Genomic DNA, 13,278 nt, shown 5'->3' on the forward strand with positions numbered 1-13,278 from the left:
TTTTTCCAATTTTATAGTTCTTATAAGAATTTAGAAAGGGAGAATAAGCCAAGGCTATAGATAACCCAGCTGTCTTTACAAATAAGATTTGAAGCAGAATTATTTCACCTTAATTGGAGACTGGCATACGCGCACAGTTGGTCTGGCAGAAGTGGTTGTCCTTCCCTATTCCATGAACAGCTTTCAGGAGATATCGCACAAGTGATGGAAGGGACTCTACTGAATATGATTATTTTTCTCCTAAGACCTCAAAGAGACACATTCAGAAGTCTTCTTTCTTGACAACAATACTATAAGGAAAGTTGGCTGATCAGCCCAAAGCCACCTAGCAAGCTTTATGGCTAAGTAAGGACTTGAACAGGGGCCTTCTTAGAAATCATTATTCACACATTTAAGATTATGTCAGAATGGAGACAAAGTTACCCAAATCTTTTATCAGAAGAAGCCTAAATTGTGGAAATTGTATATTGATATGCTGTTGCCTATTTCTAGAGCATGTGTGCTAAAAGAAGTTATAGAAGCAAAATATCCCCACATTAACATAAATAATACATCTGCATATGGTTGAACATTGTGGATAAGGAAGCCAGGTTTCTTATGTAAAATGTTTTTTAAAGAAATGAGGGATAATGTTCCAGAGGAAAATAAAGAATATTAATAGTAGATACTATGACATCAACTAGATTATTTGAAACTGCAGAAATTTAAACACAACAAATTAAATAGAAAAATCCCAAGAGAAAGGGTTAGTTTTAGATTGCTATTAGAGCCAATGAAGATGAAGCAACCTCATAAAAAAGTTCATAAATGGAAGGGATGGGGAGATTATGAATATCTGGAGTAGATTAGTCTCAGATGTTTTAAGATTGAGGGATGGTGTGTAGAACATAATTAGATATAGTGTGGTTTGCCAGGACTCATGAGATTCCAGGCTAATTCAGATAATATTGTAGATGCTTAATCCACCATTACTGTTACAAGGATTTCTGATTTTTAGCCATGGAACTGAAACTGGTTTAACTTCTTTTGTAACTTGCACATCAACAAATCTGAACTATGGTCAGTAGCATTGGTTGAGCTTAGGTGCTTGGCATAGTTTGAAGAGTCTTGATAATCTTATTGACCAGCTGTGAGGTTCTACATATTGCTAATAAGAGGATAGGAGATAACAGCAATGCAGACAGGATTACTCTTGCTTCTTGTTTACTGACAGTTTTAACATGCTGTTTTCAGCATAGCTTGTGAATCAACTATTTTCTGTTGCTGGTTAGAAAACAATAAAGTCTACATGAACAGAATCAATGCTGGCAATGCATTTTAACAAACCGACAACTGTGACTCATTAGAATGGCTGTTTTTGATTTCATATTACAATGAAGGAAGTACAGTCACAAGTAGCAAAATTGATAGCACAGTTCTGCCCTTTCAAAATATGTACTGTAAACCTCTCACAAACCGTATAAACCTCTGGGTTTATAAAACATTTAGTAAACACATAGGTCTTTCCCATATTTTATTTATCAAATTTAGAAATTGCCCATCTCTCTCATTGAGATGGGAGACAAATAAACATAAAAGTTATACACAACTATTATAATAAAAATAGTTAAAAGAAAGAAAAAAGAAAGACAAAGAGGGGCTTTAGGGCAATATTATCTCTAGATACATTTGGAATGATGATTGACCATACTAACCGGAGATGATGAATAAAATATATTCTAATATCAACTGTGTTTACATGGTTTCCCTTATGCAACCTTGTGTTATAAAAATACTGTGGACCTGTAGTAAATCATTCCTCATGACACTAGTACCCAATCTGATTGCCAGCGGCAAATGAGTTTATGTAACAAACATAATGAACATATAACTTACTTCTTAATACAAATACCACTCTCTCATCCCCTTTAAATGAACTAATGGCATCAGGACATTAATATTTCATATAGAGTAAACTGTTTTTCATTATACAGCTTTTGGTGGAAAAAGGAAGGAAAAAAGTAATCCCAAACCTCTCTTCATGCACAGCCGATTTTGAAAACTGTGATATAAAACATAAGCATTTTTGATGAATAATGAGGTGTCAGCTTATCTGTCAAGCGTTCATTTAAATAAAAATAAATATAGTTTCCAACAAAGGATTCAGCAGCATTTTGGAGAGCCACTACAGCTGTTATAAAGTTCAGAGAAACCAGTTAAACATTAGAATGTTTTATGTGACTCATGTATAATAAATAACATTTTGCCTGCTTCCTAAGCCTCAATACTTTAACATAAGGAACTGTCTGATTGTGTAGAGGATATAGGAGTATGTACATCATCTGACTACTCTGTGTTGACAGGAAAGATTTGAAGAAAGACTGTTATGATATTCAGCTAAATGGGATACAGTTCTATATGAAGTACTTTACCAAAAGTTGCTTTTGTAATGCACTATCATACTGAGAAGAGCTGAGTGAACTGTAGTCTCTAGACTCAATCTGTGTATCTCCAGATTTTCATATTGTCTATTACTCTTGGAGAGATGGACTTGGAATGTAAGGATTAATAAATTACCCAACTCCTCTTGTTTTGTGCCTAATGGTGCAGGTCAAAACTGCAATATTAAAAGGGGGGGAGATAACAGGAGCAAGAATAATAATTTTATATAATTCTGAGCAGTCATATTGGAATTGCCATTCATACCCTTAAATCCAATGTTCTGCTCAGGGCAAGAATCCCAAATCAAAGCATTCCAGATGGCAGCTCCGCTGAAGGAGAGCCCCCCCCAATCTGTCACTGTGGTCAGTTCCATTGTTTTTCCCCTAAAAAAACCCATAATCTACCTTCCTGTAACTTAAATTCATATTTATGTGTATTGAACTTTTGGACTAGAAAGCAAAAAGCTTCTGATTCTATGTGACATCTTTTCTGTATTTAAAGGGTGCAGCTATATTCTTCAATATAGTTTGAAGTTGAAACATATCTTGCACTTTCAATGTCTCTTCCCAAGACACAGTTTCTAATATCCTGAACATCCACAGGGGTCTTTTCTTGATCTGTTCCAATTTTTCTACATCTTTCTTAAAATATAGTGTCCTCGACAACTGGTAGATAAAATCTTTCTAATTTGCTCTGAGCTGGACTCCATCTAATCAATTCCCATGCAGATGATTTCTATAAAGATGACTGAAACAAATTTTGGGATGAGTTTAGTCTCAAGAAAGTATACAGAGGTTTTGGAGCTCTCAGGACAGCTACTTGTATATTAGATCCATACAGTTTCCTGGTTGGTTAAGACCTCCAAGGACAATACATATGGGTTGATCCATGCTGTGACAAATACCTCTGAGGGAGTTGATGGTATGCCCCACCCAAGATTCCACCCAAGTGATTTGGATAATTTTAATCTATTTTTATCCTTTTCAGAGAAGGATGATGAGAAAATGGTTGGTCTCCCAAAGTCTAAAAATAGTCCAAATGCTTCTATACTATGTACTTGGTGGAGCAGTGGGCTAATGCCTCCTTAAGTAACACCAGCTGCCTGCAATTAGTGCAGGTTCGCATCCCACCAGGCTCAAGGTTGACTCAGCCTTCCATCCTTCCGAGGTAGGTAAAATGAGGACCCAGATTGTTGGGGGCAATTAAGCTGACTTTGTAATAATGCCGCTTGGGGGTGTGTGTGAAAGCCCTAATAAGCAGGCATATACATAGAATGAAGGCTACTGCTAAGCTTGTAAGCCGCCCTGAGTCTTCGGAGAAGGGTGGGATATAAATGGAATTAAAATAAAAAAATAAAAAAACATGTGGTTTATGAAAAGCTGTTTTTGTAAACAAAAATATTGTGAGGTTGAATATATTGTTCTATTTAAACACTTCATATGGCCACCCATCTCATTACTGCCTGCCAACAAATAAGAAATTAACACTAGGTGGGGAAAAACAGAGCTCAATTAATTAAAAAGAAATTTCAAAGAGAAATTTCAACCAGCTATTGTTATAGTTCCTAATTCTTCATTAAGAAGAAAACTTTTGCCAGATTATTCCATAATCTATGTGTTTCAATTATTAAAACTGAATATTTTACAATTGTCTTCAATACTTTTCAAGCTACTCTGATTTCATTTGGTGTTGCCACATCTACTGTAATATGCTCTTTCAACTACTTAAATGTCCAGAGGTTGTCCTCTACATGTCAGTCCAACTGACCTTAAGAGTCACATAAACTTTTTATGTGGTCCTAAAGCAATTTTTCAATACTATGATCACACCAATTTTTTATATAAATCCCAATTTACCATTTTGCCATGCAATCATATCTTGCCTAATCTGTTTAATTTTCTACAGCTGGTTATTACTTGATCAATACTCATCTTTCTCTTACATGAACTCCATTTGATGTTGTTCATAATTTTTGAATCCTTATTTTTAGTACGCTTGTTCTAGTGCTTGTAATCTTCTGCTGCAAATGCTAAACCTTATGTTTCTTGATGGAGCCAATCTGAAGCCATTGTCAAATTTTGCTATATTGAACATGAAGAGATTTATATTTTCACTAGTTGTTATAGCTATTCAGTTTTGTATACTACCTTTGATTCTGTCACAAACTGTTTTCCTTGCAAATATTTATTAACATGTTCTCTTTGCTTGTTTTATATAATTATTTAGACCAGGGGTCTTCAAACTCGGCCCTTTTATGACTCATGGACTTCAACTCCCAGCATTCCTCAGCCAGGTACGCTGGCTGAGGAATTCTGGGAATTGAAGTCCATGAGTCATAAAAGGGCCGAGTTTGAAGACCCCTGATTTAGACCTTTCATTTTATCTCTGTCAACAAAAGCCTACCATAGCATCTTATAGGGACAGATCAAGTATATTTTCACTATTTTGAAACTAATTATTTTACCTATTCAGAGTAGGTTTGGGTTTTTGCCTGCTTGGGTATGAAAAACATTTGTTTTTAAAATCTTTAAATAATTATAATTTCTTTCATTGTCAGTGTATTGATGTTAGCACTATTCCAGCAATTCCATTTTAATATCATCCCTAAACATTAATTTTTTTTATTTAAAAGGAGTATGTTTCTTTAGACGATTTTATATATTATTTCAAGTCATTCACATAGCTTGGATAATTAGTTTGATGATATTTTGTTCAAAACAATCATGTTAAAAAAATAATGGAAACAAAGAGGGACTTCAAAAAACTCCTCTTCTGATATTGACTTTATCAAGTTCTCCTTTGCCCTCATCATTATTGTGCTCTATTTTTTCCACTATATTAAATACTTTTTTATTATAATTTTCTAATTACAAAAAATTAAAGATTTTAAATTGAACTATGGAGTTAGATGCTTTTTGAAACCAATCCAGTTTATTTTATGCCATTTACAGTTTTTAAAAAATCATTTTTATCAGTCAAAAACTGGTCTTTTGTATCTCAGAATTTTAGAAATTCTCTTTATGCTTTACAGGGCAAAATGAATTTGAAATGAAGAGTTTGGAGATGTTATTGGCAACAATACATTGTGGTGGTTATTATTAGTAGTACTTCCTGCTACAAGTATTACCAGTTCAGCATTTCCTTTTGCAGTTTTAACTTTTTTAAACTAAGTTTTATGATAAATACACACACAGCTGACATAAGCTATATTGCTACAAAAAGCTGACTCACAGCAAACCTTGTTTTAGATGATTCAGACTTCAGGCTTGAAGTCAAATATATAACTACTAAACAGCTGAAGTTTACCCATCATCAAGTCTGGTTTCCAAAGATTCATTTCCTTTGGAAAAATGGATCCAAAATTGAACATGAATTCTGAAACATTTACTTTGTTTATTTACCAAAAGACAAGCTAGGCAGAAAAAGACTAAAGGATAAAAGGTCTTCCATCAGAGAAACACTGGCTCAAAATTGGAAAGTAGTGAAGTGGAAGCAGCAGTTCATTAAGGAAAACTGATGCTCACCTCAAATTTGTCCACAAGTAAATTTCTTCACACACCACAAACTAACCAAGAAATAAATATACCTTACAGATTGGATTGTATTTGTTCAGCAAATCTAGCCATTTCCTCTACAATGATACTTCCTGTTGAAAAACATAATAATGCTGGATGCAAGTGGCTGCAAGTGGCTACCATACAAAAGCCTATCCACCAACCTCAGGGCAGTTTCTAATTCACAAATAAAATTGAAATGATTATTTCTAGTTCTCCATCTTAATTACTTTCTATGTAACAGAAAAGCTGAAGCAAGGAAACGTATCCACTTGTTTAATTTGTGGCACTGTATCAGTTATGGAACATCACTATAGGATCTGAGTATGTGTGGAAAAACTGGAAGAAAAGGCATGCTGTTTAGTAGATGATCTAATTAAGGTTCCTAAGCAAAATGCAATAGCTCAAATTCTGTTTTCCAAACCGCAAAATAATTCTTAAAGACATTTTCCTCTCAGTCAGCAATCTTTTCACTCTACTCATTCCTTTCTTCAAATCACCTCATTTAGGCCAAGATTCTGTGTCTAAGAATTGTTCTTCAGTGATGACCTAATATTAATGTTTTAGAACATTTATGACCATAATAGATATTCCTCTAATCTTGCATCCTTTTAACAAATACATCTCTCCAAATGGCATTAAATCAATACTTCAGGCTTCAAATACATGCAGTAACTATCGTCTTTCTTTTTTAAATGACTGTGCTACAACCAAGGATAACAAATTTCATGACTATAAAAGACTTTAGGGGTTTTTTAACACCTACTATTTTCTGAAAAGTATAAAGCAAAAGCATTATATGCAAGAAGTTTATTATTGTATTGCTCTAACCCAGGGATGTCAAACTTCTCAAAGGCAGGACTTCCTCTTATGAATAACAACGCTTCTAATGAAAAAACTGAATTGGAGGTAGTAACTCCTGATCTCCTAGAACAGGGGTGTCGAACTGCCGGGCCCCGGGCTGGACACGTCACATGGAAGCCACGCCCACCCCATTGCCAGCAATGGCAAAACTGTCCCGATACATTGTGTGACATCACGTGATGTCACAAGTTTGATATGTCTGTCTTAGAATCTCTCTAGGGAAGCAAGGAAGGTCAAGGAGACTACAGATCATAGTAAAGATGATTAGTCGATAAAAAGCCTGATCATAACATACCTATCTCTTGCCCTTCTCATAACTGTAAGATTGCCACATTCCTCTTGAGAATGTTTCCAAAATTGTTTTCTCATTTAGAAGAACTCATAATGTAATTTTTAACCATTTTTTTAAAAAATAGAAAAAATGTAGGTATATCTTTCTGCATGAAGCTAGAATATACAAACCTTTGAATAAATACAGAAAAAGATTCTCAACATTCCCAGGTTTTGCTACAGATTAGACTACCAGAACAATTGTTTGTAAAAACACAAGTGCCTCTAATGACATTGACTCCTATTTTGATATGTTGATATGCAGGTAACATTATACTGCCCTCTATCTTCACTGCAAACAGACTTCTTTCTGCTGTGAGAAAACAAGGCCCTATCAAAGCTTATGCAGCTGCCAGCCATTCTTAGCAGTGTCTGATAGCAAGAGAAGCAGCAGCAACCAGCATGTGTATCCTTCAAGGGACCACATCCCAGAAAAATGTTCACCTCGACTCTGCTGCCTGTTGACCATCCCTCCCAGTGTCCATCGCCGGTCCAAGCGCCTCAGGTGAGCCTTGCGTCTCTTAGAAACTATTTTGGAAAAATGGATGAAAGCATAAAAAAGAAAAGAAACTTAAAATGTGATGGATGGAGAACACAAACTGAACAAAAAACAATGATCATTGCATAGCTTCACCTTGCATTAACAAGAATGTGATGTGATAAATAATGTAATGAGATTACTTTACCACATGTCATTAAGCATGACTATAGCATTTGACTTCCTGCTGGTTTCCACATTGACTTTGTTTGTGTGAAGCCAAAAGAGAAAGTCACAAATTGCAATCATGTGACTCTGGGTTGCTGCAACAACCATAATTAGTACAAGATCTTGTTGCAACTACCACTGTTGTTAGTAGCACTGTTACATGTCTGAAAGATTGCTGAATGAATGGTCATTAAATGAGGACCTCCTGTAATTATAAGAGGCTGCATGTTTTGTTTTGTTTTTGTTTCTTGGAAGCAAAATCAGCCTTTAAAACAATGAACATCCAAATCAGTTCTTTATTTAGGTTTCAGACTTTTTGAAAAAGATTTCTTTAAAACCTAGTAAATTGGAAGTAAGGTCCAGGAAACAGGTAACATCATGGAGGTGTGAGCAGGACAAGGAAGGAACACCTCTGATCTATCCCCAAAACAGATAATTAAAATATTTTAGGCAATTATGAGAGAATAGTGTAAGTAATCTCAGAAAGACATGAACTGAGCCAAAGCTTGGAAGAATTAGCATACACAATTTCTATCCAGAGACCAATTTTTTGATTTTTTAACAATGACATTTAGAGAGATTCAAGGCATTTATATGTGCTGTCTGATATAACAATTTTATCTGTTCAATATGCAGAGACTGATTTGTGTACAAAAAGAAAGAATTCTTTGTGACATACTGTAATAGTTAAAATAGCTGAACACAGAGGACATTTCACTGTTGCTTTTTTCAGAAAGTAACACGTTTCTTGCATTTATAACCAAATATTTTCAAGTTCAATGTACAAAGAGAAAGAAATAAATCTACCAGTTTTAGTCTTGCTTCTCTATTTGATCAGTTTCCAGCCATTGTTTCTTGTCCTGCCCTCTGGTTCTTTGGAGAATAATTTGACCACCTCTTCTTTGTGGAAGCCCCTGAAATACTGGAATACTGCTATTATGTCACCCTATTTCTTCTTTTCTTTAGACTAGCCAAACCCAAGTCCTGCAGATGTTCTTCTTATATTTTAGTCTCCAGGCCTTTGATCATCTTAGTTGCTCTTCTCTGTACTTTTTCCAAAGTCTCAACATCTTTTTTGTAGTATGGTGACCAAAATTGGTTGCAGTATTCCAGGTGTGGTCTCACCAGGGTTTTATAAAGCGGTACTAATACTTTGCATGTTCTTGATTCAATGCCTCTGTTTATATAAGTCATTAATGAAGATATTGAAGAGTACTGGGCCTAAGACGGAGCCTTGTAGTACCCCACTGCTTACTTCTCTCCATGTGGATGTAGTACCATTGAGGACTACTCATTGAGTATGGTTTGTCAGCCAGCTACAAATCCATCTGATGGTGATGTTGTCTATTCCACCTATTTTTAATTCACCAAGCAGTAGATTGTGGTCTATTTTGTAAAATGCCTTATTAAAATCAAAGTATACTATGTCCACAGCATTTTGCTGGTCTACTAATTTAGTCACTTTATCAAAGAATGAAATAAGATTGCTTTGGCATGATTTGTTTCTGGCTACCAGTTATAACTTTGTTTCCTTCTAGTTCAGGGGTGTCAAACTCAATTTCATTGAGGGCCCTATCAGCATTGCGGTTGCCCTCAGGGGGCTGGGAGGGTGTGGCCTGGGTGGGCGTGGCCTACTGGGTGGGTGTGGCTAGAGTGCGTATGGCCTACTGGGTAGGCGTGGCCAGCTCTACATCGTTGGCATCAAGGGTGCCTATGGGGGCCTGGGCAGGAGTGGGACAGATCTGAGGGTCTCTGGCAGAAGGAGGGTCTCTGTGCCAGGGCCAAGGCAGTGGGGGCCGTTCCCTCACTGTTTCCAGGATGGCTTCGCGGGCCACATGAAACCATGTTGCGGGCCGAATCCGGCCCCCGGGCCTTGTGTTTGACATGTCTGTTCTAGTTGTTCGCAGATCTGGTTTTTTTTATTATCTTTTCTAGGATCTTCCCAGGTATTGATGTTAGACTGACTGGTCTCTAGTTTCCTTTTCTTGAAGATGGGAACCACATCAGCCAGTTTCCAAACCTCAGGTGCTTCCCCGGTGCTCCAGGTGTTTTGAAACATATGGTGCAATGGTTCTGAGATAGCATCTGCCAGCTCCTTCAGAACACTGGGATGTAATCTGTCCGGTCCTGGTGATTTATGTTCGTCAAGGTCAGAAAGGTGTTCTCTTACCATTTTCTTGCTTATTTTAATTTTTGTTTCTAGTTTGTCTTTTGCAGTGGTTTTTTTTTGTATGTTGGGCTGTAGTTTCCTTTTGTGTGAAGACTGATGCAAAGAATGAGTTAAGCAGCCCTGCTTTCTGTAAGCTTGCATTAAATATGTAAGCTTGCATTAACAGCCCCAGTTAAATTTGATTATGTTTATAATTTTTATTATTATGATTTGTATCCTGCCTTTTTATTTTTACCAACACACCCCCCTCCTCCTATTATCCCCACAATAGTAGCCCTGTGAGGAGGGCTGAGTTGAGAGAGAGCAATAGGCCCTACCTTGCTTTTATGGCAAGGTAGGACTTGAACTGGTGCCTTAACTGGGCCAAGCTGGCTCTTTGTAGATTACCCATCTAAAACTGATTCCTCCCTAGTCTACTAATCAAACATTATTTTGCCATATCATTGTCTATCATCCAGCGTCATCTAATATGTCAGCTGAATCTTTCTACTTGTATAGATTTTTTTCTTCAACTGGCCAAAGGCCATCATCTGTGCTCTGCTCTCCAAAAGGCAAATGCTGATGGATTACAGAAAACGTGCTCTCTGCTCTCCACAACATTTGCAATTCTATTTAAACTGGGTTAAAACTGATGCTGCAATATGGAGTATTAGCTACCTCCGCTCCATTATTTTGCTGTGGTAATATATTCTGGTTTTTTATTTCTAGGCATAGTTCAGTGGAATATAATCAGGCTGTCACTGCACTGGGATCCTCAACAAAACTTAATGATAAGTGTCCTCTGTGCACAGTTACTCAGAGTTTAAATGATGAACAACTTATATAGGAATGCAATAATGAGAAAAATATATGCTGAAATGGAGCAAATATATGGGAATAGGTGGATTCAGTTAGCACTATCCAAAGGAGGTTAGCTAAAAGCACTTTTTGGAGAATGGGTATTTGCCAGATTTTATAGCATACTGTAATCAGACAAATATGCTTGTGAAATAGAACAAAAGTATTGTATCTGCATACAATTAAGCATTTATTTCATTTTTAAAATATTTTAAAATTGAGAGTTTTATAGACATGACACATAGACTTTCCCAACTATAAGAAATTAAAGGGAAAATTGGAATGAGAAGTTATTGGATCCTAAATCTCTTGCCAATTAATAGGAATATATTACCAATATAAACCACTATTATAATTATTCCAGGTAATTGCTAGACATTTTGCATTGCTATTATCATACAGAATTAACAATTATGTTGAATACTTTTATTACACTTTCTATATTTTTCTGTATAATTCAAAAAATGAATATTTCTTATATTCCCCATGGGCCCTATTCTTATAATCAAGAAGCTCTGGATCACAGTAATAAATTTTTACACTTCCTTGCTTCTCCATTTTTAGCTGCACTATATTTGAATGCAGATAAGTGCCTGAAAGTGAATCAGGTTCTCTTACCTTCTCCTCTTTTGGACATGTTAATTTCAGAATCATCTCTAATTCCACTTTGGGATTCCAAGTAAGTTGCAGGGACCCAGCCTTGCTCTTCCGAAGTACTTACAAACCACCAACCTGTAAGGATACAGCAAGATTGTTGCTATAGACAAGCAAGTTCTTAAAAACTCTCATTGTGGGATAAAATTAATACTATAATAGAGAAATATATAGAAGCCAAATAGCTGTCATAGAACCTACTGCAAACTGTTTTTGTGTACTTCACTTTTAAGGATCTACGGAGAGAGTAAAAAAAAAAGTGTGGGTGATGTTTGTTCTTCTCCAGAAGTAACTCTGGAAGTCTTCCTGAGATTCCTTGCTGGCATATGCAGAATTGGAGAACTTGTGTTTGAGATCAACTGTTAATCTGGAATTCAAATACTTAATAGACATATGAGGAGGAGAAGGGAATCTGGAAAGTGACAGCTTGCCTTTAGTTATGTAACAAATTTATAACTGAATATTTTCTACAGCTCACAATCTGCAGTTGAAAAGGAGTGAATAAGTTGCCAAGAATGAAAATAGAGGATCCATACCTAATTTTCCCATATTAAGTTATGTGCTTGTTAGGTAATCAGTTTAGCCCAAATTAATTATATATGTGAATGTTTAAATATTGTTGAAGTCCTTGAAAGTATTTAGGTTCAAGTACATAAATAAAATGGAGATGTAGGTGCTCCATACTGCTGCTATTTTGATATTCTGTATTTCATGGAATTCAGAACCACCAGGAGACTGAATTCTAGTCCTACATTAGGCACAAAACCAGCTGGGTGACTTTGGGCTTGTCGCAATCTCTCAGCCCTAGGAAGGAGGCAATGGCACTTCTGAAAATCTTGCAAAGAAAATTGCAGCCACTCAGTTGCCAGGAGTCAAGACTGATTCAAAGGCATACATGCACACACAAAAAACAAATTTTGTGGAATTAGATATTTTTCCATTCCTAAAAACAGATGCTAATTCTTTAAAATGAAATAATATTTATCCAGGAAATGGATTTCTGCTTTAGCTGACTAAAATCCATTCAAATGCAATTTATAATCCTTTTTACTCTCCAGTGTTAAAAGCAATCTTTAACTCTTGGCAGGTTCTTTCTGCTTCATTCACCATTAAATATAAAGAAAAATGGTATTATTGAGAAGTAAAACATATCATTTGATTACTTCATTTTATATATACATTGATCAGTAATTTGTGCAGTGGGAATCAAACAATATTACAGTTAATCAATTGAGAGATGAAGAATAATATGTCCTTCTGTTTTAACATTGCATTCTTTCAGAAACACATGTCCCTTAAAACTGATTTAGGGGCCAAGACCATTCAACTCCAAATTAAGTTGTAGAAATGAATATGCAGATCTGTTGTTTATTATATGATTTATCTTCCTCCTTTTCATCTAGGAATAGAAACAATTTGGCCATAGATGAAGAGGAGCAGTTGAGACACAGCTGGAAAACAAGGCCTGGATAATTTTGAGGAATATCTCATGTATCTTCTTTCATTGAAGTAAGTGGTCTCTGTTATGTATTGAGCTTTTGGGAAGACCTTATCAAGTGTATGCTGGAATGCTAACGGTTCTCCAGCAACACAGATGGGACTTTCCAGTCCGGGCTGCAGTCAACTTGGTGGGAATGATGGGTTCAATCTGATTGGTTGTCCAGACTATGTGAAACTATATAAAGACTGCATGGATACTCCTAACCCTCAGTACAGTTATAGTTATGAATAAAGTAATTATT

General features: G+C 35.9%; 1 protein-coding gene and 1 long non-coding RNA gene across 2 annotated transcripts in view; both read right to left on the bottom strand.

Moving 5' to 3' along the window:
* Window positions 1-13,278, bottom strand: part of LOC310641075 — a 186,749-nt gene that overhangs the window by 38,737 nt on the left and 134,734 nt on the right. The gene's annotated exons all lie outside the window — the stretch shown is intronic.
* SH3PXD2A (SH3 and PX domains 2A) overlaps window positions 1-13,278 on the bottom strand; it is a gene marked incomplete at its 3' end in the record, with an annotated part of 113,855 nt that overhangs the window by 17,281 nt on the left and 83,296 nt on the right. The window contains exons 3-4 of the mRNA XM_083363759.1: window positions 11,501-11,614; window positions 7,614-7,697 (exon numbers count right to left, since the gene is read on the bottom strand). Of these exons, the coding sequence (XP_083219885.1) occupies window positions 7,614-7,697; window positions 11,501-11,614 (198 nt within the window). The remainder of the gene's footprint in view (window positions 1-7,613; window positions 7,698-11,500; window positions 11,615-13,278) is intronic.

The sequence above is a fragment of the Vipera ursinii genome, assembly GCF_947247035.1.
Source record: "Vipera ursinii genome assembly, chromosome: 5".
In the NCBI taxonomy this organism is placed as follows: Eukaryota; Metazoa; Chordata; class Lepidosauria; order Squamata; family Viperidae; genus Vipera; species Vipera ursinii.